The sequence below is a fragment of the Solanum lycopersicum genome, chromosome 7, assembly GCF_036512215.1.
Source record: "Solanum lycopersicum chromosome 7, SLM_r2.1".
NCBI lineage: Eukaryota > Viridiplantae > Streptophyta > Magnoliopsida > Solanales > Solanaceae > Solanum > Solanum lycopersicum.
Genome location: NC_090806.1, coordinates 22,608,252 through 22,635,813, shown reverse-complemented (window position 1 = coordinate 22,635,813; position 27,562 = coordinate 22,608,252). Strand labels below are relative to the sequence as shown.

The window sequence follows — 27,562 nt, the reverse complement described above, 5'->3', positions numbered from 1 at the left end:
TTCACTCATGGATAGTTGAATTATGTAGCTATGAATGGTAGAATCTCCTAGTACTTGGAATGGTGTGTCTCATGGTATTTTGGTTTGGAGGTATTAATATCTTCCATGGTTAGCTTTATCATGCATTAGTAGAATTCTTGTCATGGTAGCTTGCATTAGCGTAGGCATGGAAGCCTAGGATGTTGGATCGATACTCCCCTAGGGTTATTTTAGAGTAGCATGACTAGAGTTTCTTCATAGAAGGTTCATCTGGTTAGGCCAAAACTAATTCATGGTACCTTAGGATTGAGATATGTGGCTTTCCAAATATTAGCCGAGGGTAGAGGATTTAGTACCCCCTATAGATAGCTTGCATCTACATGAATGGTTGCAAGGTGGCCAAGTTAGTATTCTTATATCCTTCCTTTGTTAGCATTGTTTGTATGTTATGATGTTTCTATTGTATTAGGTGTATTATGTTAGGATTATATGCTCATTAAATATAACTAAAGATAAGTTAGCTTGGATTATGTTATCCTAAAGAAGAACTTAACGTGAAGGGTAGAGTGGGATGCCTTTCATACATGGAACAAGTATATTGTGAAGCTACATATGATATGACCTCACATGTGATGTATGCTTATCTTGGATAGTTTCTTTAGTTTCCTTCCATGATATGATTGAAATAAGATGATAGTTCTTTGTCAATGATGAAAGTAGGTCCGTAGTTACACTTACAAAGGGGGTAAAATAAGAATAGGGTGATATCAAGATATGATTAGTGTGCAATATAGAATGGGATGCCCTACATGCATTTCACAAGTGTGTCTTGAGGTTATATAGGTGTATAGTGCTCTTATTTCATGAATACCTAGGCCTTGAGCATGAGAGTGGTCTATGACCAAGGATGAACAAAGAGAGGTACTTAGCTTTGGTAGTAGAATAGGATTCTACCTTGGACTTGCACACGTATACTTGGAGGTGGCATGGGAAGTAGTTCACTTGAGTATGAAGGACTAATGGTTGAAGTATGAATCTTATACGACTTATGTAGTCTTGATGAGATGATGCTTATATTATGATTATGCCTATTATTTAATAACCCTTTGAGTTATTTTATGTTTTGTTTATTAGCTTTCATACTTGGTACATTTTCTACTAATGCATATTGCCTACATTTCTAACCAAATGTTGGGGATTTTTGGAGATTTGAGTACTTGGAGGCTAGGTTCCTATGTTGAAGAAGATTGAAGATTGGCGAGTCCTCATGGAATTCGATGATAGTACCCCTATGTTACGTTTATGTTTTTTATTATGTTTAAGACTTTATGGGGCTGCGTACAAAGACATTATTACTCTTGTAATGGTAGATGGTTTTGAGACATATGTTGGAAAGACTTCTTCCATTATGAAAAGATTTTCGTACTGTTTAAAGAAAATTTGTTAAATTCCCTACATTTTTGTATGATGTTATGTAATGAAGTTAAGGGGCTAGTATAAGACCTCTCCGAGGTAACTTCTAAAATAATATTCAAAAATATTTTATAGAACTCCTTATATAAAAGTTTATCCAAGGATCAATGGGTACCATAACTTAATAGAAGAAAATCCCATGAAATTTGGAAAAGAAAACACTTGAAAATTCATCCTTTAGTTTGAGCTTGAGTTTTGCCTCCAATGGAGTTTTGAGAGAATTTGGAAGGGGAGAGAGTTTTGGATTTTTAATTTCTCATTTGGTAATTATATTTTGATATAGGAATGGGGGTAAATATGACTTCAAAACCGTTTATAAACAATACCCAAAGTACCTAAAATACCCCCAAATTAATTTGACCTTTGAAAATAAGTGAGACTTAACTTTCTTTTTTGGAATTATCATCATGAAGCTAGTCTGCGGCACGATGTAGTTCCCACAAGACTTATGGGACTAAATTTTGGGAGAGTATAGTCCACGATACGTCCACGACTCAAACAAAATATTTTTGTTTATGGAGAACCTAGTCCCTGACACAGACATGTTTCTCCCATGAACAACTTCTTGCTGTCTTTTGCAGCTTGTTGCCCAAAGGTTGGGTCCTCCTCAAAGACCACTAGGATGGTCCTTGGGGAGTCGTAACCAAACTTTTGACCCTATACTTGTTTAATAAGACACTAGGGTAACCTCCACTATTTTTATACTCCAACCAACACATAAAAACAAGGCAAAATTACAAGGACACCCTAGCACACAAAAGACTAGTTTTTGGACGTCTTGGTCGTCTTTTGATGTTTGACCTCAAAACTCTTCACAAAAATCTATTAAAAGAAGTTTAGAACCTTATAATAAAGTTACTAAATCATACAACCCATGTGATTATCGAGTTTATCCTAGTTCATTTTGAGGGTCGTTACAGGATTGCTACGTTCTGACACACATTTGAATGGAATTGCCACATTATAATCACATGTATATATATCACCATATCAAACATTATCAACAAGTAATTTTTTAGATGAGAGGTGGCACATAAGGAGGGAAGTTAGGAATCACCACAATGCACATAGGATTGATAGGCTCATATTCCAAAACGGGCATAGAGTGATATTTCCATAACATCCCCCAAGCTCCATAAACAATGTTACCACCATAGGAATACTAGCTACTGGATCCACCGAGATGTTATTTTCATGTTTGGTACTACTTTGGCCGGTAGACCACCTTCCATTGGTGTAAGATCTTACAACATCGAATTCCACATTTAGATCTTGTGGTCTATGTCGGTAAAGTCAGTTGTTCCCGAAAGTAAAATGAAGTAAATATGTAAACACTAACTAGGGTAAATTAATAGGTTTGACACTAGCCTAGGTAGGGGTATAAGACTCTGCCGATGTCTTGCACCAGTTTGAATTGAGGGAAACCTTAGGCGGTTGTTCTTATGTTATATTGATCTTACCAATTGAATGTTATGCATATGTTGAATTTATGATGTTGACTATCTTATATGATGTTAGTTTCATTTATGAACATGTTATTGGTCTAAATTTCTAAACATGATGATAACTACTCTTGATGCTAAAATATGAGATGTTAGGCATTGCTTATAATCTCTTATTTGTTTTAATTCGTTGAGTAAGGTTATGGGGCTTTACTTAGTCATTGAATGTGTATACTTGAGGTGGGGTTATGAGTAAGTGTATTGCATATGTTATGAAGTTAGGAAATCTATACAAGTTGACTTGACTATTACTTGATGATGTTGGTCTTGTGTTGTACATGGTATTGACTTATGTATTATGAAATTGTTGGTCTATATATTTGTACATGATTGTGCATAAGGATTTTCAAAGTAAATTAGCATGTTTTGAACAAATTTTCTCTTTAGGATGTTTTTTATTGTTACGTGTGCATATACTCATTCATAGTTCAAGTGTGTACTTACCCATCTTTTATGTTTACTACAAATGTAGTAATGTAGAATCTGGTTGTTGAGCTTATAGAAACTTTGAAGACTATGTTAATATTTCCTAAGTTTTCGTTAGGTCCTCACCTTCGAAGGACGATGCCACTATCTTGCTATTGAAAATTGTTTAGTCTTCAGGAAAATTTAGTTCATTCTCTTTCTTTATTGACTTTCTATATGCCTATATGAGGCCTTTTTGTAATAAAGTATGGGTTGAACCCAATATGTTTTATTTGAATTAGATGGTTTAGTATAAGACATATTCTAGACTTCTTATAAATCTATATTGCAATACTATGTATGAAATGAAAGTAGAAGTCTATGTATTGTATCCTATATGAGGAGTCTATGTATACTCGATAATTATATACTATGTGTACGTGAGAGGTTTAAGTAAACCTCACTGTAGAAGTAGTTAAAAAGTTTTAAATTTTCCGCTAATTTAAGACATGAAATGTAATAAAGGATGTTAAAAGGTAAGTCTTAGTCCTCTTCGATGATGAAGACTCCTGTTACTTCTAGGGGGTGCTCCCGGTTGTGAAAAACTTAGTATAAGAGACAGGTTGAATATATTTAGGATTGATGTCTCATTAAGTAACATCTGTGTAGGTTCCTTTTTCATAATTATAATGAACTCCACAATTATGAGTGAGAAGTGATATGATTCTTACAAAAATTTTCTCGGAAATCCAATTTCGCGCCTCTAGAATCTACTTTATGTGTGCTTTCGCCTATGCCTTGTATTGAGGTTGTATGTATGAATACTCGAAGGAAAGATGCTTGAAGACTTGATGAATAGACTGTTAATGTGGGATTTCCTCCACGTTGCAATCAATATCCTCCTCTTGAAGAAGATGCTAATGATGACCAAGGTTCGGCCAATCCTCCATCCTTGTCGGATTGGGACATAAGGGAAGCCTTTCTCGAAATGTCCCAAGCCATTACTACTCAAGCGCAAGCTGGCAATATTCAAACCCAAGCCATGACAACCAAAGCTAACCAGAAGATGGTACCCCGAGTAAGCCAACATGTTAGCACCATGGCCTCCCGCTTGAGGGATTTAACAAGAATGAATCCCTTACTTTCTATGGGTCCAAAGTAGAGGAAGAACCCCAAGAGTTCATTTATGAAGCCTAAAAAAGTTCTCTATGCTATGGGTTGACTACAAGTGAAAAAGCTAAGTTAGCCACCTACCAAAAAAAGGACGTGTCCCAAACTTGTACATACAATGGAGAGACAATAGGCCTTTGAGGGGTGTCCCGGTGACATAGGAGATTTTTAAGAAGGTATTTCTTGATAGGCTCTTTCCAAGAGAAAAAAGGGAAGCTAAGGTGGAAGATTTCATCAACCTTCGTCAAGGAGGTATGAGTGTGCTTGACTACTCTTTGAAGTTTACTAAGTTATCAAAATATGATCTTTTTTTGTTTCCGACCGTACAGATGAGATGAGTCGGTTTGTCACGGAAGTGTCCAACGACTTGAAAGAAGAATGTCGTTCGGATATGCAATATGAATATTTCTTGTCTCGCAGTTCATGCTCATTAAATAGAGGAGGGTAGGGTTAAGAGGAAGAATAGAGATGCTAATATGGAAAAGTCATTTGATGCTAGCTCTTCAAAGGGTAGGCTTGATATCCAAGACAAAATAAGACAGAGATTTTCTAATTAATTTCCTTCCAACTTCCCTAAAGCTCGTAATTGTAGGGTGCCTAATCCAATGTCCCGAAAGGGAAAGAGTTGAAACTATCCTAGTGAAAAGCCTACTTGTACCAAGTGTGGTAAGGTTCATGTGGGTGAGTGCTTAGTTGGAATGGGCAATTGCTTTGGTTGTGACAAGAGCTGCCACAACGTTAAAGATTTCCCTAATGTGAAGGGGCAACACAAAGTATGTTGTCAAACTCAAGCTAATGGTTCAAATGTTTATGCTCCAAAGAAGAATTGATTTTATGCTCTTCTCTCTAGGGGTGAAGAAGAGAGTTTTCCCGATGTGGTGACCGGTATGTTACAAGTCTTCTATATTGATGTTTATGTTTTACTTGACTCAGGTGCTATATTATTTTTTATTACTCTCTTGAAAGCTAGTAAGTTTAATATTTTTTACAATGTCCTAAAAGAACCATTTATGATAAGTACCCCGGTAGGTAAGGCTGGAAGTGGTATCGATACCGGTAGAACCGGACTGATAATTACTGAAACCGGTACGGAGTTTGTACTGTGCGGACCGGTAATGTTCCATCCAAAACAGTTCCCTCAGTTTTCATATTCTCTCTTTTCTTTTTCCATTCATACTTGCTAAAACCAACAATCGCCCACATGAATGGGGAAGGCTATTGTTAAAACATATGCATGAAAAAAGTTGTGTGTCTTGGTAAAGGTTAATCGCATCTTCATAAGTAGGTTGCCCTTTAAAATTTCCGTAGTGAACATATATAGGATATACTCGGTCAATCGCTAGATTTGATATCTTTGAATCGTCGAGCTTTGGTGTATACCTAGAAAACATATGTAACACAACCAACCCTTGAACTGTTCTTAGTTCTCATTGTTTTGTTCATTTCAGCTATGAACACATCTTTAATAGTAAGTGCTTAAAAAACTGGCCTTACCGGACTCTCCTTGAAGCGACTTACACTTCACACTTACATAAGTGATTTCTAAATGTGTTATCCCATAGATACACCATTTGATATTACCTATATCAAACTTAGAAATCATTAAAAAGTCCTTATGTCTTTATCCTGGTTATGAAACATTTTCTCATCATGGGAATGGACCATAAAATAATAATTTTTCTTGACAATGTGGAACCGTCATCAATGACTTTGTTTTATCTCCTTGAACCAATATCTTAGGATCTCCAATATTCTAGGTAGAGTTACCACCACGATGACTTGTTCCCAGCCATAGCCCCATTCCCGTCGATGATTTCTCAACTCCCTCTTTATTTAGGCCTTTTGTAAGTGGATCTGACACATTATCTTTTGACTTCAGATAGTCAATTGTGATAATTCCACTAGAGAGTAGTTGTCTCACAGAGTTATGTCTTCGTATTATGTGACGAGACTTGCTGTTATACATAATGCTTCCAGCTCTTCCTATTGCAGCTTGACTATAACAGTGTATGCTTATAGGGGCCATTGGTTTAGGCCAAAATGGAATATCTTCTAAGAAATTCTGGAGCGATTCAGCTTCTTCACCTGCCTTGTCCAAAGCAATGAATCCAGACTCCATTGCTGAGCGAGCTATACATGTTTGTTTGGATGATTTCCAAGATATTGCTCCTCCACCAATAGTAAAAACGTATCCACTAGTGGATTTTAATTTAGTTGACCTAGTAATCCAATTTTCATCACTATATCTTTCAAGAACGGCTGAATATTTGTTGTAATGTAAAGCATAGTTTTGAGTGTCATCTAAGTATCCCAAAACTCACTTCATTGTCAACCAATGACTTTTATTAGGATTGCTTGTGTATCGATTCAATTTACTGATCGGGCAAGCTATGTCTGGTCATGTAAAATTCATGACATACGTTAAGTTTCCCAATACGCTAGCATAGTTCAATTGAGACTTTTTTCACCTTTATTCTTTGCAAGATGAAGGTTTACATTAATTGGTGTCTTTTCCCTTTTTAAATTTTTAAAAATTTGAATTTTTCAAGTATCTTTTGAATATAATGAGTTTGAGACAATGTTAGACCGTTAGGAGTTTTAAGAATTTTAATTCCTAATATCACATCAGCAACTCTTAAATCTTTCATATCAAACTTACTAGCGAGCATACACTTTGTAATTTTTATATTAGCGATGTCTTTGCTCATTATAAGCATGTCATCCACATATAGGCATAAAATAACTTCTTGATTTGGAGTATCTTTATTGTACACACATTTATCACAATCATTGATCTTAATCCATTTGATAACATGGTTTGATCAAACTATGCATGCCATCGTTTCGGTGATTGTTTTAGTCCATAAAGTGACTTAATAAGATTGAACACTTTCTTTTCTTTACCAGGAACTACTAAATCCTCAGGTTGTTCTATGTATATTTCTTCTTCAAGCACTCCATTTAAGAAGTCTTTTTTCACATCAATTTGATGAATTTCAAGACCGTATACAGCATCTAGTGCAATTAACATCTGAATTGATGTAATCCTATCCTAGTCACTGGCGAGTATGTGTCAATATAATCAAGACCTTCTTTTTGTCTAAAACCTTGGACAACAAGTCTTGCTTTATATTTATCAATAGTTCCATCATCTTTCATCTTCCTTTTAAAGATCCATTTTGAACCCAAGGGTTTGTTCCCTGGAGGAAGATCAACAAACTCCCATATATGATTGCTTAAGATTGATTCAATTTCACTAGTACCAGCCTCCATCCAACGGGTGGAGTCTCTAGACAACATTGCTTCGTTGAATGTTTGAGGCTAACTTTCAAGAAGAAATGTTACAAAATCATATCAAAATTAAGTAGATGTCATTTGACGTTTATTGCGTCTTGGACTTTCTTCATTAGGTTCATTCTCTTTTGGTTCTTCTATGGGTTGTTTAGACCCCCCCCAATAGATGACACAAGTCTAGTTTTATACGGATAGATATGTTCAAAAAATTTCAGCACTATCTGATTCCATTACTGTATTATCATGAATATCCGAATGTTCGGACATATGAACCAAAAAATTGACATGCCTTACTATTTGTGGCATATCCAATGAATACACAATCCACATTCTTATGCCCTATTTTTACCCTCTTAGGTATGGGAACTTGGACTTTGGCTAGACACCCCCACACTTTGAAATATTTCAAGTTGAGTTTTCTACCTTTCCATTTCTCATATGAAATTACATTTGTGTTTGAGTGAGACACTCTGTTAAGTATTTGAGTTGATGGAAGGATAGCTTCCCCCCACAAGTTCTGTGGTGAAGCTGAACTTATAAGTAATGCATTCATCATTTCTTTTAAAGTTTGGTTTTTTCTTTCTGCAATTCCATTAGATTGAGGAGTGCATGGAGCAGTAGTTTGATTGATTATTCCATTTTCTAAATATATTTCTGCAAATAAAAATTCATATTCTCCACCTCTATCACTTCTGATCATTTTGATCTTTTTATCAAACTGATTTTCAACTTCAATTTTATATTGCCTAAATGCATCTATTGCTTCATCCTTACCATTTATCTAGACATAACAATATCTAGTGAAATCATCAATAAAAGTTATGATAAACTTTTTCCCACCATATGATGGTGTTGACTTCATGTCACTAATATCAGTTTGAATCAATTCTAAAGGATCTAATTTTTTTCAACAGATTTATAAGGATTCTTAGCATACTGAGATTAAACACAAATTTGACATTTTAATTTATTGCACTCAAATTTTGGCAAAATATATAAGCTAATCAGTTTTCTCAAGGTTTTGTTATTAACGTGTCCCAAACGTTCATGCCATAAACATTTAGACTCAAGAAAGTAAGAAGAAGCAAAATGTTTATTCATATCAACTGCAATTACATTGAGTTTGAGAAGGCAATCAAGCCTTTTCTTACATACATATCATTTTTACTTACTACTACTTTATAAGAAACAAATACACATTTAAATCCATTCTTTGTCAGAACTGGAATTGAAACTAAATTCTTTCTCAAATCAGGAACATATGAGACCCTATTCAAAGTCACCATGTTGCCTGATTGCATCTTTACTAGGACTTTGCCAGTTCCTTCCACCTTTGCAACAGCGGAGTTTGACGTAAACAACTTCTCATATGTAAGTGGTGGAGTATATGATAAAAATAGTTCTTTGTTGTCATAAACATGGCATGAAGCACCAAAATCTATCCACCATTCTCTTGGATTTCAAACCAAGTTACATTCTGAAAGCATCGCACAGAGTTCGTCCATTTCTCCTTTGGATTAAGCCAAGTTTGTTTGTCCTTGTTCTTATATTCCTTCTTAGGACCCCGGCATTCAGTAGATCTACAACCATGTTTACCACAGTTGAAGCAATTTCCATTGAATTTATTCTTAGGAGGATTGCTTTTTGGACAAGATGCTTTCTTTCTTTTCTTTAATTTTATGGGATCTTCTTCAACAAAATTTACTCCAGATATTGTTGAATTACCAAGTGAACTCTTTTCTGCAAGCTTATTATCCTCTTCGATTCTCAACCTTACTGTGAGATCTTCAACAGTAATCTCCCTGCGTTTGTGTTTCAAGTAGTTTTTGAAGTCCTTCCACAATAAAGGTAACTTTTCAATAATTGCAGCCACTTGAAAGGCATCATTCACAATCAATCCTTTAGCAAGAAGATCATGGATTATGACCTACAATTCTTAAACTTGGTTAACGACGGTGTTACTGCCTATCATCTTATAGTCTAGAAATTTCGCCACAATGAATTTCTTCATTCCGGCATCTTCTGTTTTGTACTTCTTTTCTAATGCATCCCAGAGTCCTTTTGAGGTTTTGACATTATTGTACACATTGTACAGATCATCTTGCAGGCCACTCTGAATATAATTTTTATAAAAAAAATCTGAGTGTGTCCATGCTTCTGTTACCAACAATCGTTCATCAGGCAGAGTTTCATTTGACATACCAGGAACATTCTCATTAATGAACTTCTGCGGACTCAACATAGTGAGATAGAAGAACATATTTTGCTTCCATCTCTTAAAGTCGACTCCAGAAAACATTGCATGTTTCTCAGCCGGTGCTAAGGCAGCATTTGAACGATTATGTGCAATCGATGTTGTTGCAGCACTTACTGTTCAGCATTTGTTTGACTTATATTAGTCATTTTTTATTTTTTCTTTCACAAATGACAGATAAGTTAAGTATTTGAAATACTAACAGTAAAGAACAAATCTTTACACAAATTTTTTCTGATTAAACGATAAAGTTTTTATGTTCTTTTAATCGTTAATCAAATGAATTTTATAAATTCAAGCAGAGTATAAAACCATAAAGGTTTTAATCTCCAGAAACCTCAGTTACTGACACTCTTATAAATTTCTTAAGATTGTTATATTAACTTGTATTTATAAGGTTAAGAAATAAACAGAAACAGAAAGAAGATGAAGTAGAAAAATACAAAATAATTCGAGTCCATAGAAACTATTGTGTCTTCTTCAGAAATTTAATCCCCCTACTATACCCGAAATTATGGATTAATTTATCCCAAGATAAAATGGATTAACCCTGTTAAAGAAATAGCGGTACCTCAAACTTCTTTAACTTCAGCGAACTTCAGTACAGGAAGAAAACACAAAGACTCAGTCGATCGACACTTTGATTTATTTGAGAGAAAAATGTATATGAAGGGAATAAAATTTCACTGTTTAAAAAATTAAAAATTGACTTCCTTTTATAGACATTTTCAGCAAGAAATGTGTCTGTTCAGAGAAATCTGTTCATACCCTTTTATCAAGAAAGTTATGTCTTCTGGAAAAAATAACAACTTTTCGGGAAAAAATGTGTCTGTTAGAAAAATAACGACTATTCAGAAGAGTAACAACTTTTTAGAATGTTACCGTCACCAGCAAATTTATAAGAGATAATATTAATAGGATTTATTTTAATTAACAAAAATTGATTAAATAAATTTTGTCCAAAAAATTTATGAATCAATCACATCATTTGCCAAATCCAAAGCCGAAGCCGAAGCCGAGCTGAGCGACAACGACGACGGCGCGAGGGGGCATCTTCTTCTTAGCTCTTTAAGAGTTAATGAAAGTGTTTCCTTATATGAGGACAACGATTTCCCTTTCTTTTGCCGATATGGGAGAAATGACCTTTCATTTGCACTTTGCAAATGACTTTTCATTTTCCCTCCAAAATAGTTCCCTCACTTTTCATAATCTCTGGTTTCTTTTCTCATTCACACTTGCTAAACCCAACAATAATACCATTATATTTTTAGGAAACAAGTTTGATTCCACATTATTAATATTACACATATTTAATAAGTCAATGTTATCTCATAGAACCCAAACACAAACCTTTAGTGTGCTATATCGAGAAACTCAACCTAAGTTAGTGTCTCTGCACGTGACAACTGAAGCAATATATATGTTGGTACATCACACTCAATCTAATATATATTTCTGTACGTGACATATGATCGAGCAGTTTTAAATTGAAATGAAATGGTTTTAAAAAATCCTTCTACTAAAGGATTTTATATATAAAATGTTAGTAGAATTTACAAAAGACGATTAATTATTAAACCATGAATTAAAAATGACTTTTAAATTCTATAAAAGTATTATTCAATAATGTTCTAAGTTAGTCTTTAAAATAATGTGAAGAATAAACAACAATATCAACAATGAGATGGATGAATAGCATAATCCAAGCACACCGAGTCGTGAGGGAACCTACTCTAACAAGTAAGTAGGAGAACCCTCAATTCCCAAAACTATGTTAAGACTTGTGGAACACTAAGAAAAGTGAAGAACAAGTACCGTTCATAAGATTTTTATAAAATAAGAGTTTTTAACATAAACATGAGTTAAGACTGTTGACACTGAATTTTGACCCTCCTAAATAAAAATTAATCATCTCGAGCTTCTTCAATTTCAAACAATTTAAAATGATTTGTTTTAATAAATTTCAAAAATAAATAAGTTAATATAATTTTCAAGTTATTTTAATTTATTTTTGTCAATTTATAAATTTTAAACAATATATGTTTTATATGATTTTGTATATGATCAATATATTTTATAAATATATCAAAAATAATCTAAAAATAATCAAAATAGTTCAGTTTAAATTATGGTTATAATTTTGAATCATTAGTTTACAATTAAATTAATTATTTAATTTTTGCTTAATATTAAGAAGATCGTTAGTAAATTATATTAATTTATGTTATTCATTTTGAGTTGGATAAGTCCTAAATATCATTCTATACCTTTTTTTTTGTTTTGTACAAAAATCCTTTAAAATATCAACATTTTGGATACATAATTGATTGTTCAGATACATTAGTTGTGCTACAATATATATGTGGTTGTTGCACATAAAAAGAAAAGCAAATAGAAGATCAAATTAAAATTCCATAATTAATGCTATGAAGACCCTTTTATTGTGTCAATCAAATAAAAAAAATCCTGAAATGACAAATCAATTCAAAATTCAAAATCTCTGTTCATCTTTGTCTTTGTTTCAGAGAAGAAATTTTCAAGTAGGAATTTCAAACATTTTATAGGATACTTAATGAATATTTTGATTTTTTACACTCTCGATGAAAGAAAAAATTGAAGACTGTAGATTTTGGGTTCCTCAAATTCCACATATATCTCAGTGATTGTTGATCAGGACATGGGTTTTTTTGCCAACTTTCTTGGAATTTTTGTTTTCATGCTGGTGATTTCTTACCATTGTGAGATGTAGATTTCAAATATGAATCCAATTGAAAGTTGTCATTTTATAATTAGCTTTGACAAAAATAGTTATGTTAATTTGGCATAACTTCAATTTTAGAATTGACAGATCTGATAACAAAAGGTATGCAACAGATATTCTTGTGATTTAATCATTGTTATTTATTCATGAATCTATATATTAACCTACATGTGGCGATATATCACTGATTATAACTTGACACATTTAAGACTTTGATATAAATGTATGACTTTTGAGATCTGTGTGTTACTCTATTGTTATTGTAAAGTATCGATGACATATGAATTTTTTTTTGATTGTTTAATTTATATATAGATATAAAAAATCATGATACATACTGATATAAACTTGATTTAGTTCTACTTTAATGTATATATAATGGAGTTTTATAGATGTGAGTCAGTGTGTTGTTACAATAACGTATCAGATACTTATGAATTTCTTTTTTTTATTGTATCAATATATGAAATTTTTAATCGATATACGAAAGTATGTATCAATTTATAAATTATCATGTATCTGGGGCTACTTATAATTATGTTGTTGTGTTTCCTAAATTGAATAAATTGATATGTGATGTATCTCTATGTTTCAGATGTGTGTAGGTTGTTTCATCCTCTAAATTTATTTATTAAGTGTATAAAGGTGGACGAAGATACATTATTTGTCTTAAGAGAAAAATATGTAATCGTATAATTCAACATTACGAGATATCTTGTGGACATGCAATTGTTATTGTGAAGAGAAAAACCATCACATACATACATATCCCCACTCTAATTATTACAAACAACCTTCATCAGCAACTATGAATGAAGTTTCAATAACTGCAATGTCAATAAGGAAGATTCGACTATACAAAAAAAAATTTGGAATAAATTTTCTTTCCACGTAGGTACCAAAAGATGACTGAACGGTCAAGGAAAAGGTGGAGAATGACATAAAATGAAAAAATAAGCACAAATAAATTTGTGTACGTTCTGGACAAGAATGTCATAAACGAAAAACTAGTACTTCCCTTAGAAAGAATATTGAAAATATCTTTTTTAGAACTATTTTTATGTTTCCGATATATTATTTTGATATTATAAATTTTATATTGTTTTTCCTTATCCACTTTTACCTTGATAAGACATTAAAATTTACTATTATCTAGTGCAATTTTGATACGATTTTAATCGTTTTTTATTTTTGTAACTATGTGTATCATACACCTTTTAAAAATTATTTATCATTAGCTATTTAAATTGTACCTGTAGAGATTGTGTTTGTGGAGCTGATACAACTCAATATTGTTATGATACATTTTTATATACTGTATCTTGATCTATTTGAAAATTATGTATCTGATAGATAAGATTGTAAAAAAATTATATGTGAAATAAATAAACTTTATCTATTAATGTATCATATTAAGTAAGAATTAATTTATCAATAAGATATATATATCAAGAACTAGTTACAACTAATTATTTAATATATCAACATTAATAAATAAACAACAAATGAGAACTATGTTATCAAGTAAATACATAATTGAATCAGCAATCAAGTTATAAAATACATTACATTGATTAGGTGTCAAAATGTATCAACAATCAAAAACAAACTAAAACTAATGAGAAGAAATAAGATTGTGTTTTTATAAATTAATGAATCTAATACTTAGTTTTTTCAAATTTTGTATCATTTTATACAAAACAAATATGTGCCGTAAATATCAACTAAATATAGCAAAAATTAAAGTCAAAATAAATAACTTTTTAGAGAAGCACTCTAAAACTTGACTACATGTATCTTAAAACAATAACAATTTAAAAATATTAAAGTAGAGTTAATGTAACTCAAAAATAATAACACTATAAAAAAGTGTCTAACAATTGATAGATAATCTCTACTCAATATTAACCAAATCGTCTTGAGTTGGTGTTGTGAATTGACTCTTAGGCCTTGGTGGATCCTTATTTTCACTAATGTATACTACCTTAGCCTTTTCAGTACCGTATTTCCATACTAATATTGCATATCATGCAGGAAGGTAAAATTTACATATGTATCAATCTTTACTAGAAACATAGTCTGACTATTTGGTTTTATGATTTTAGATATTTACATGATAGTTTGGTAAAAAAATTTAACATAATGGATCATAAAGTTAAAACGAGGGCATTATCAACTAGATAGAGTAAAAATCAGAACCTTCGATATAGAAGGGTGTTAAGCAACATGTTCTCTACCTCTACCTCCCCCCCCCCTCCACCCTCACATTTTGTATAAAACAAAGTTTAACATCAAAATATCGAGAAAAAAAGCTAGTTATGAGATACATTTAATGTTTAGCAACTTTTTGACTTCCCTCCACTCCCATCTCGCCTCTTTTAGATGAATGTTTATCTCCAGAAAACGATAATTGTTTCTAAAGATTCTTTTGGCTCCAATGTTTTTCAAATTCCTTTCACTTCTCCAACCAAGATTTTGAGTGTACTTACATTAGGAAAAGGGATGTTTGAGATGGCGCAATCATCCTCCACAAACACAAATCATCTTTAAAACTAAATAATCCTATTAAATTACAACATTAAAAAATTATTGAATAACTAATATATCATAAAATCATTGAACTTATAAAATCAAGTTTAACCATCACAAAATATTGATAAAAAGAAAGAATATCTAACCTTACATAAAGGATGTCAAGATTTTTCTAGGTGCGACTTTTCAATACCTTTTTTTTGAGGTTTTATCGACTATGTCTTTGAAGAAGATTGACTAACCTTCTTTACCTTCTTAATGTTTACTTTCTCCATTACAGAAATATTATGCAATTTCTGAAATCTATTTTCTGCCCAATCAATATTTTTCATAATCATAAACATGATTGGTCTTTAGATGATATTATCTGTAATCCTAATACTGAATGAAGGTGTATAATCCATAATGTATTACAATTTTGATGAAAAAAAATAAAGTATGTATTATGAGTAAAATTTTTTGAAACAATACCGGATGAATAATTGCATGGAAAGAGAAGATCTTAAAATTCAAAATTTTAATAAGTGAATAAAATGATAAGATTGTGGGAGCAAACAAGAGTGACCTAACGAGTGAAAAGAGGAGAGAAATTCTTGGGTTAGGAAAAATATGTTATGTATCTGAAAGTTTGGTTTAATGGAGTAAAAAAAGGGATTTTAGTAATATTTAAAAAGGGTAGAGAATAATAGATAATATGTTAAATAATGTTGTGTATATAGGTAATTTATCCAGCTTGTCGTGCAGCAAACCTAGGATGAAATTTTAGCAGTCTCACTTATGAATATAAGACAGGTGTGGGCGAAGGGTCCAACAGATTTGACCCAAATTTGGGCATTTCTTTCTCTTGCTAGTATTTATTTATTCATAGTAACTCTCTAACTATTTTATTGTGATTTTGTTTCGTTTATGATTTCACAAAGATAGCCATTTAAAATCTTTATTCAAAAAAATGATATAAAGATTTAATATATATATATATATATATATTATTACTACTTAGCTTTTATTGTTAATATTGGTCTTGTGAAGCTTAAGTCATTCTCCTTTAGAATGATCTATTTTTATCTATTTTACCAAGTAATCAATTAAGAATATAGTAATAAGTAAATAAAAAAATGATTTTTCCTTTAATTAGTTTAAAATTTGGAAAGATATTTTGATAAGTCCATTTAGTCAAATCATCAGTCAATTATAAATTAGCAGACATTTCGAGGGCCTCAAACCTTCTCGAAATGTAGATTGAAAACCTTAAGTTTTTTCATAGTTTTTATTTAAAAAAATAAGTGGCTTCTTTGTTATTTTTGAAATTTGATTTCTCTTAAATCATAAGTTAAATCGGTTTTTTGAAAACTTAGTCATTTCTTCTTCTCTTTTTCTAGTACAACAATAATGATAACTCAGTTGGGGACTTAATTATGTTTTAACCAAAAGATTTGACTATTTGACTAATTGATATAATTAAATTGTTTATATGTGATTAATATGTTAAAATTTTATTCACGTCATTGCATTTCGTGGCATATTCTTATTGTATGTATAGTATATTACAAGATGGTTTTGTGGAACCGCTACTGGACTTTTTCTTACTCAACCTTTTCCAGAATAATTGGAAATTTATTGGGTCGTCATGCGTCCAACGATTGTCTTGAATTCCAGTCTAAGTTTCTACTTGGGTTCTTAGTCTTTCAAAAACCACTCTTAGTCAACTAGTGTAGAGCTAAACTAAATTTTATATTCAGTCCATTGTGAGCTATGATTACCCAAAACCCAAGGAGTGTTTTGCCCATTAGAAGCTCACCTTGAGTCCAAAACCGTCCATGGCCTAAAGAGATGTTCGTATTTATGTATTTAAATTTGAAGCATGTATACCTTGTTCGAAAAATCATTGTCCCGTGGGGTAAATATATATTATATAGTACTCTAGTTAAACAAAGGACTTCACAGGCTATTAGTTCATCCAATGACGTTGGCACCCAGAGATGATAGGAAATAAAAAAGGAAGTACCATCAATGGAAACATATTTAGCAGTACCCCTGCGCAGGGTTGAATATTTTGTATTTCATTTCCCCTATATTGGATCCCCATTAAGTTTATTCGTAAAACTTTTATAATGTGGTTTTCGGGGAAATAAAATGTTTCAAATGAATTTATACATCCTTCAAAATGCTAAACCTACCCTTGGATCAAAAGGGTCACAGATCTGTTTAAATCGCTTGATAACTGTTTATGTGTTGTAAATACTTATGTGAATATGTTCTTTATTTGGAGATATTATGATTCACTCTTATTCAAAAAATTTAGAACCCCAAGCACAAATGTCGAGTCACTATTTAAAGTGCGTCCAAATACTATTTGAGTCTTTAATTTTCCAAAAAAATCGAACTTCATTTTTCAAATCTTAGTCTTTCATATAAAAAGAGATTCTTAGTCTCAAATCAAATGAGATTCAAGGGGGCCGAACTAAGTAGGACCTGAATTCTTTTTTATGAGATATGTAGGCAGCCTTTCATGGTTGAGTCCCTGTTTTTGAGAAATTTTATCTATTCCAACTCATATCAAGAAAATAGAGTTATATCTTGATAAAAATAAGAAGTACAACAATGTAATATCCCATCGGCCTTGTGTTGACTCAAGTTGACATTTCTTATTCATAAAGCTAAAAATCAGATAGACAAATTCCTGTCTATCTAATCATTTCTCTATATATATGGGCAAGATTATGTTTAAATGAAGCAACTCTTATGTGTTTACAGTAATGTGTGTGATATTTTGTATTATTTATCATCAACACATACTAACACATTTGCCTTTGAGTTGTTTGTTTCTTAGGTAATCAAAATTGATGTGTGTTGAGAAAATTGTTGAACATCCATAGTTCACGAGGTCTAAAAACCCCCAAAGATAGCTTCTTTGACCAAATTTTGTGAAAAGGCAATGAAATAGTTATTTAAAATGTTGTGAATATTTATTTGAATGAAATTACTGTGAACAACCCTATAATTGCTAAAAAAAATAAGTTGATTAAATAATTGTACCATAAGATTGCTGAAATGGATAAGACTCAAGATTTAACAAATCTAGCAATCATTGCAAACACGCCTATTCGAAAAAACGAAAGGTCTCCACTACATTTTCGTACTGCAGATCCAATATCTGAAAATTTACCAAACAATTCAACAACATCTACGATTCCTAAACCTTATACCACTAACTTGACCAACCCTAACCAACATCATGCTAGCTTCTCACACCAAAAAGTCAATGACTTCTCAAAATCCAAATGCAAACATTTTCTATTTTTTCCTCTTGTCAATCAAATCCCTACTCAAATTGTCCAAAACCCGCCCACCACTCAATCCATACCTCTAAAAAGCGCATTTTCGTCTTCCATTATCGAAAGAATCATACCATTCATCTGTTAAACATTTTGAACTTAGTAATTATGTGAAGAATGAGAATGAGAAGAAGGTTATAAAGGAAAGGTTCAAAATAGCATCAGAGAGGAAGTTATGAATGCAATGAAGGACGTTCAATACACTCCAGACATTGAGGCGCTTAATTATGAAGATTTATGCATTCATCCATATTTTTTTATCTACCTCAAGGTTTTAAATTACAAAAATTTGACACTTTTAGTGGAATCGAAAATGCATTGATTCATTTGTGAGCTTATTGTGACCAACTTATTACAGTAGGGAAAGATGAAGCTTTGTTAATACGACTCTTTAATCGAATTCTTATAAGAGAATCTTTGGTAAAATTATTTCTAAAGAAATCAAGTAGTGTCCAAGTTGGAACGCTTTGGATAAAGACTTGATCAAAAAATTTAGTTACAATGTAGTGTTCATCCTGATCAATATTTTAGAGAGAATAAAAACAAGTTCTACTAAAATTCACCGAGAGTATGCTTACCATTGGAAAAGAGAGGCTGCAAGCGTCTGACCTCCCATGAACGATAAAGAGATTATTCAAGTCTTCATGCGTTTTCAAGATTCTGAGTACTACTATAGGATGTTGCTCATTCTAGAAGAAAAGTTCAGTGAGATAGTCGAAATTGGTGAAACTATTGAAGATGGTCTTATGACCGGAAAAAGTCATCTCAATGACTCCCAAAGATTAATCACCAGGACCATTGGGGAGGAAAAGGGAAGATGATTCCTCTATCTCATTTGAATTAAATAAAAAATCAAAGAGACATTCTAGTCTTTATTTTGGAAAGCCTTTACCAATAAAAAACTACCCTTTAGCTCCACGTTTTTGAGGGGTGCGTAATCCATCATAGGGTATAACATATTTTGTTATAAATTTCTTTTGATAATTGTCTTAATCTAATTATTTTTTCAAGATTGTTTATTATATATTCTATATATAATATATCATGGGTTCTTTGATACATGTTTAAATTTTCTTGTATTAAGTAATTTAATAATCTTATATTTTCCATAGTTCTTATCCAATATTCTAAATAGTCAGTTCATTTTAATCTAATTCTATTTCTAAATCGTATATATCTTTTCTTTCTATTTCTAATTGTTGTACATTTATTTCATACCATTCTTGATTTAGTATATCTTCTAAATCATATTCAAATATTTTTTCCCTTATAACTTTTTTATGTCATCAATTTTTATATCTTTAAGTATATATAAAATCAATGTTTTATAGCTTCTTATTTCATCATACATTGTAAACATTTTTATTTTTTATTATGCGGGTTTGTCTTTCAACTATTCCTTCCAATCATATTATAATCTAATTAAATTCATATTAGTTTATTATAAACTAGAGTATCGTTTTCATGTTTTCTGGTCACTACTAGCATCGTACTTTAGCGGATAATTACTGCTTATCAGCGCCTCAACCTTGTGTACTCCCCTATCGGCATTCTTCGCCTACCGATTTCCACTATGGGATGACATAGTCTAGCAATTTTCTCCCTGTTTCTCATTTACTAGCAAACTAGAATTCATGATTCAAATATTTCTAGTATATAATAACAAACATAAATTTAATCAATCATATATGATATTAAGGAATATATGAAATTAGTTCTGCATATCAAATAAACAATATACCTTTGCCTCTTGATTTGTCATGCTATCTGAGATATCTGATTGTATTTCCGATTTTTCCATATGTTTTCCTTAGTTTGTATCTTTGATAGAGTTTTGTATTTTGAGAGAGGGTTTATTAACTTGAACTTTAGTTTGGAATTGCCTCCTTTTCATTTACAATTTGGCAATCTATTTATACTAATTCCTAAGTCTGCACATAAGTGCGTCTACTGTACACTTTACGACTTTTTAAACAAAACTTTTCAAATGGTCCGCTATACATACTGGTCTTTAAAAAAAGCAAAAATTATTTACTGTACAAAGTAATCTGATCTCTTTACTTTTACATTTTTTCAAAGATTTTTATCTCTCTGTCTGCCACTTCCATCTTTATGTCTTTTCTTCTTTTGTATTTGTCTATTATAACTCTTTTTCGTTTCTTCATCTTTATCTTACCTTGCATCTTTGTCTCTTCATTTTTATTCTAAATCAACTTCCGATATGACGTTATCTTCTCCATTGCATTTGGAGCATCTGTGATCTTGATATTTATGTCCAATAAGTTTGCAATATCTGATTAATAATTCTTCTGAAATAAATTCCTTTTTCAATTCTCTCGTCGTAGGTTGTTCTTCCGGTATTAATTGTGACAAGATCCATCGCTGGACTTCATCCATATATGCTCTTCTTAGCTCTCTTGAGTTCGAATATATCATAACTTGATCCCTAGTGTAATAGCTCCATATAGCGTTTCCATTTAAATAATTGTTTGCTAATTCCTGTATAATAGTTGATATACCAATTATTCTTTTACTGGCATAAAAACTTGGTATTTCTATCTTTGGTATCTCGTTCTGGTGTCCAATATCTTCTGGTATAATTATATCTTTGTTAACCCTATCTTAATAACTTGAATTGGTGACTTAATTTCTTCATACAATATATCTGCTGGTGATGTATAAAACTTAATATAAAACAAGTTTCCTTTTGTAACTCTTTTATATGTAATAAATGCTTTGTGTAACTCTGGTATTCCACTAATTTCTTCTCCGTCGTATGTGTATACTATACTTAGTACTCCATAGTTGTAGCATGTTTTAACTAGATTAGCACTAGTTTTTGGTTGTGATATAAGTCTATTGTATCCTTTAATTTTTGGGTTATATAGCTTGGTTTGGGTCTTTGGTTTGGTTAGGTCTGGAGTTGAGATTTAAATAGGTTTGGATCTCATATATCTTCAACGCATGATTGTGTGATATAATTGTATCTTTTCTTATCACTCTGTATACTAACTGCGTATGTAGAATTTTGTGCTTCTGTGGGTCTATGTTTTTTGTGTTAAGGGTAAATAGTTTTATAAATAACTGGTTTAAGTTTGTATTTCGTGATTTCTCACTAACTTTCCTGCTTGTACCTGCAGTTGTATTTAAACAAATGTTATGGGTGTTATGGAGTTTCCCATCGTCTCCTTTAATCTCTGGAATTTTATCGTCTTCTGATCAACGTAGCTCCGCTTTTTTATAGTCATGCTGCTGACTTATATTAGCTTTAGACTTTAGGGTATCTTCATTCGTCTTTAGCGTTTGTATCTCATTGTCTATTCTGTCCACTTTGGTACAAAGTGTAGTAATGCCTTTGAGTAGATCTTCAATTGTATCTTAATTTTTGTCCTCAGTTTGAGTATCTTTGTCTTGATAAGTAGTCTGCAACACAATTCTTGTTAATCTTTATTACATCAATTGTAAATGTAAAGTTTAATATATTTAATACCAAACTTCTAATTTCTTTTGTTGTTACTGAATCTTGTATTTTTTTTGGTTAACAACCATTTTACTTGTGTATTATCTGTTCTAACAATAAATTTGTTATATACAATATATGGCTAAAATGCTAATAGACATTTATATACTGAAAATAAACTTGTGATGACCTAAGCACCCTAATATACTAAGGCACCTTCACGGGCACTTTGATGGGCTGTTGTCAAGCCAACGAATTCTGAAGTGTCTCGTGAACATCAGATATTGTCTTGGTCTCTTGGCATGACCTACCAAGTGTCTAAGGCATATATACGGACCCCATCACTTAACATGGTCCAAATAACAAGTCGTCAACCTTTGGGTAGTAGCTGCCAAGGTTGGGCAGCCTTTGCCCTTTGGCTAGTTGTTGCCCTTTCTATTCACAAAGAAATTCTTAAATTCCATCTCATTACTAGTAAAAATATGTACCTTGATGTTAAACCATTAAACTCCTCATTCTAAGCACAAAGTCTCACATACAACTCTATTTCCCATCAATAGACCTTAGAACCCTATCTTGTGGCTCTTGTTTGGTCTATTAGTTTTTGGGGTGTACATACAATTCCTCTAACAATGTTAGATGGATGTTAGGAAAATACCTACAACACCTCTAGGAGACTGACTAAAATGAAATAGATTTACCTTAAAGCAATGAGGCCTTATAAAATATTTTATCTGCGTGGATAACAATTTCAATGATTAACCTGTTGATGATCCTGATTATCTTAATATTCATCATGAAATGAAGCATGTCGAATGATATCAACATATTGAATGTATTTGCACATGAAAATGTTAGATTAAACACTAATATGTCTTTGAAGGGCTGAAACAACATAACTAGATTAATACATGAATTTAAAGTGAATTTTTTTTAAAGCTTTACAATATAATATGCAGTGAAAACCACATGAAAATAATATATCTTACTTATGGGGAGTTTCACTTACAGAGAACCATTACCAATAGCCTATTAATTTAAAAACATTTTTCCTCACATTGCCTAGGGACAATCTATACTTTATAAGGGTATAAAATGATATCGTGACTATGAGTCCATCTTATTGGACATTTTAGAGGCACTGATGAGTCGTATGAAGAGTAAATGCTATCCTATCCTATGTTGGCTACGTAGTTCTATGGGAATTCCAAATCAGAAGAGACTATAACCTAACTCGGTGCTCAATATTGCTCCCAAAATACTAGATATACCATTATGCTCAACTCACCAATACAAGAAATGGACTTCTTACTTGATTAAAATACTTTTCAAATATTAGACACATTTACATTCTTGAAAATATGTACTTTCAAACTTATCTTTCAAGTTCAATATTTAACATAGACACATAAGTATACATTTAGTTATATAAATAGCATTTGAAAGTTCATTACTGTTCATCAAATAAAACCTTAGAAATTCCCTCTTTACTTTACCTTGAATTGAAAATACGAGTTTAGAAATGATGATCAAAATATGCTTAGTATCCTTAAATGATTAAAGGTTTAGATAGTTTATAATAAGAAGACAATGAAAACACAACTCAATGGAACAATTTTGTAACACCCCGTATCCTAAACAGGCCAAAAATCATCTTTTTAGAAATCAAAAGGTGCAATCGACTGACCGTAGCCCGACTTATGGCTCATGCTTCACATCCGTCGATTGTGACTGAAACTCCCCCAAGACGTAGCCCAAAAAATTTGACTAAGTGTCAAACGACAGATGGACCTACAGTTGGAAGGTCAGACTACGGTTCGTAGTCTATATCCATCGATCAAGACTCAATTTACCCACTCTATGACAAGAACCACGATTGACCAACATGGTCCGTAGATGGACCTACGGATGTCAATGGAAATTAGCAGACAACTAGGGGGAAAATGCAGTTGGGTCACCTTAAAATGATCATAACTCTTAGCACAAAATGAATTAAGGTCCCATAACAAATGAAAAGATATAATTTAATTAGCTTTCTATAGCCACCAAGTTCTATGAATTAAGACCTCCGAGTAATGTTACGTCCGTTTTAGTAAAGGATTGTCGAACAGACCCAACCTACGGACCATAGGTTGAATGATGGTCCATCAGTCTAGGTCGTCCTCTAGTCCGACATGAATTAACTGAGGGGTCTTCTCCTCTTTTCCCACTTTGGTTAAACCCTACATCGTTTTGACCCTAAATTATAATAATTTAGTAAGTTTAAGACTAGAAACATAACTAAAACTTACCTATCTAAGAATCATAAATCAGAACCAAGAAAATTAGAAGCAAGAAAGGAGAAAAAGGTCAAGAACCTTAGTTCAAGACTGCAACAAGGTTCCAGATGTTCCAGCCCCAAAATCTGAATATTTTTGTGTAGATTTAATCACATGTATGTGGGATTTCACTAGTGGGTTCCTTTTACCCATTGGGTCCCTACTTTTAAGTTAGATTCTTGATTCCTATATCATGATTAGACCTAGGGTTTATAGAACTTCAATTGAAATTTATGAATTAATTAGTTATATGTTCCAAATCATATATCAATGTTATCATTAAGTTCATTGCATGAATTTTAGAAACCTAGCTATGTATTTCGTTAGTTCTAGAATTACACATAGTAGGTCAGATATTTTAGTTACTTAAGATATACGTGCCTTAGTTATAAATGCATAATTACAAGATTAATTGTTGCATTCTAAGTTTGCATGTTCAGTTTTGAGCTATGTTGTATTTACATAAACTCAGTCATAATCAGTTAATTACATAATTCATTAGGAGTACCATAAATACCGAGTTTGACTAGGGTTCATAGTACCCTATAGTCCGAGAACTTCTAGCCAAGTAGTTTGTAAGTTCCCTATGTGGGTATTAGTTTAGTGATCACATCAGCATTCCTTTACACGTCTGGCAGGGTATATTGGGTCCTTTGGATGGGGTGTATACATAGGACTCCATATTTAGATCGTGCGGTTTGATTATCGGTTATTTGTACCTGTCATAGATTAGTCAGATTCCTCTACATTGACCATTTATCAGTATATCCATTATTCAATTTTCACATATTATAAATTTGTCATTGCATTTAGTCATCTATGCATTCAAAATCTATTTCATGTTCATATTATATACTTGCTTTTGTCTTGATTAGTTATGTATTATTTCAGCTTTACTCTATTCTACATGCTTAGTACCATGGTGTATTGATGTATACGTACACCACATCTTCTCATAATGTAGGTTTAGGTTCTAAACATACAAATCATGGCTCAATCGATTCCTGATCTCCAGCTCAGTAGATTCAGTAGTGAGTCCTCGGACAATAGTCATAAGGTCATTTAATATTTTTAGTCATTTAGTTAGACTTATGTGGGGTCTATGCCAACATTTCTAGTCAGTTAGAGGCTTATTTCAAACATAGTTAGTTAGCTTAGTATAGAGATAATATTTCCTTTGTATTAAACTCAATGTTTTCAAAAACCTCAGTTATAGAATAATGAAATCCCCCATCTTTTCAGGTTAAATTATGATTTTGTTTCCGCATTAAGTTTATTAACTTTAGTATGCTCATGAACATCAAGCACAGTTAGCTCTTGCGGTCCTAGGTTCTCTGTCCGCATCTCTGGGTAGTTCAGGGTATGGTAAAACATTGTATCAGAGCACTATGTTTAACAATCCTTTGTTGTCTGAAATTCCGCACTATGTAGAGTACTTTTCATGGGTGCGAAGTACATCTCATATAATGAGAGGTAGGATACAAAGTGTTTTAATAAAGTTCACTTTCTTGTTAATTTTATCATGCGTAAGTTATGATTTTATTCCACTCTAACTTGACATTCTACGTTTCAGACCATTCCTCCTCTTAGAGCTAACGCTAAGAATGCGAATGCCCGGAACGGAAACGCAGCACCTCCTGTCCCAGATCAGAAAGTCTCGAATGTTGAGTTTAAAAATGTTATACAGATGTTGGCTTAGACTATGACCAACCAGAACAATTAGGTTCATGCTCCTATGAATGCAAATGGTGGATGAGTGGCAGCAAGGGTCCGTGACTCTATTAGGATGAATCCACTTGAGTTCTTAGGATCAAAAACTAATGAGGATCCTTAGAATTTCATGGATTATATCACGAAGATGTTTGAATTAGTACAAGTCAATGGAAATGATTGGGTTGAGATAGCATCATACCAATTGAAGGATGTTGCTCATATATGGTACACTTAGTGGAAGGAAAATAGGGGTACAAATGCAGCTCCTATTACTTGGGATTTCTTTAGTAAGACCTTTCTGGACATGTTTTTCTCAATAGAGTTGAGAGAAGCAAAGTCTCAGGAATTCATGAACTTGAGGCACAGAAACATGACAATACAAGAGTATGGGCTCAACTTTAACCAACTCTCCAAGAATGCTCCTCACATGGTTGCGGACTCCAGGGCTCAGATGAATAGGTTCTTGTATGGAGTGTCGAATTTGGTGAAAACTTACTGCAGAAGTGCTATGTTTCTTAGAGGTATGAACATATCTAGGCTTATGACTCATGCTCTACAGGTTGAGGGTGATAAGATTAGGGAACTGGCTAAGGAGAATAAGAAGGCTAGGAGTGGGAACTTTGACTATTCGTAGTAGAAATTAGGTGGTGGAAATCGCTCGCAGAGTCAACAAAAGTTTTCAGCTCCACCCCCTTTGTCAACTAGTGTTCCATCCTCCAAGAACAGGTATGACTAGAAGGTTAGAGAACCAGGCCCTAAGTCTCAGAGAAGTGTTTCAAGTACCAATACTTACCCCACTTTCCCTAACTGTGGTAAGAACCATCCGGGTGAGTGTCTCGCAAGAAAGAAGGATGCTTTGGGTGCGGTCAGTCTCATCATAAGTTCAGGGATTGTAGTTATAGACTGGGTCAAGGAGGTGGTAATGGTAGAGCTCAATCTACAACTTCATCAGCACCAACAAGTCGCGCCACTCAGCAGGGTAACTCATTAGCGCCATAACAGCTTGTACGCTCTTCAAGCTTGCAAGGATCAGGAAGGTTCTCCTGATATTGACACTAGTATGTGACGATTCTTTAAACTTGATGTTTATACATTGTTATATCTAGGGTCTACTCTTCCTTTGTAATTTCTTACATAGCTCTCCAATTCAGTGTTAGTGCAGAAACACTATCAGAAACTTTCTCAGTCTCTACTCCAGTAGGTTACCTAGTTATAGCTTGACGGGTTTATAGAAATTGCCCTGTCACAGTCTCTAACCTAAGCAGATCTTGTAGAATTAGAAATTGTAGACTTTGATGTCATTCTAGGTATGGATTGGTTACATTCATTTTATGTCTTAGTCGACTATAAAACTAGTATTGTTCGT

At 32.6% G+C, this 27,562-nt stretch overlaps 1 protein-coding gene across 1 annotated transcript; it reads right to left on the bottom strand.

Annotated features, from left to right (window-relative positions):
* Positions 1 to 9,261: 9,261 nt before the first annotated feature.
* On the bottom strand, positions 9,262 to 10,122 carry LOC138337364 (uncharacterized). Its single transcript, XM_069287274.1, has 2 exons — positions 9,786 to 10,122; positions 9,262 to 9,722 (listed from the first exon to the last, which is right to left on the bottom strand). The coding sequence occupies exons 1-2, from the start codon at positions 10,120 to 10,122 to the stop codon at positions 9,262 to 9,264; spliced, it is 798 nt and encodes a 265-aa protein (XP_069143375.1).
* Between the last annotated feature and the right edge of the window lie 17,440 nt (positions 10,123 to 27,562).

Coding starts and splice junctions, on each gene's coding strand:
- LOC138337364 (XM_069287274.1), bottom strand. CDS start 10,122: ATGTTTTCTGGAGTCGACTTTAAGAGATGGAAGCAAAATATGTTCTTC. Junction 9,723..9,785: donor AGACTATAAGATGATAGGCA/GTAACACCGTCG, acceptor TTCTTGCTAAAG/GATTGATTGTGAATGATGCC.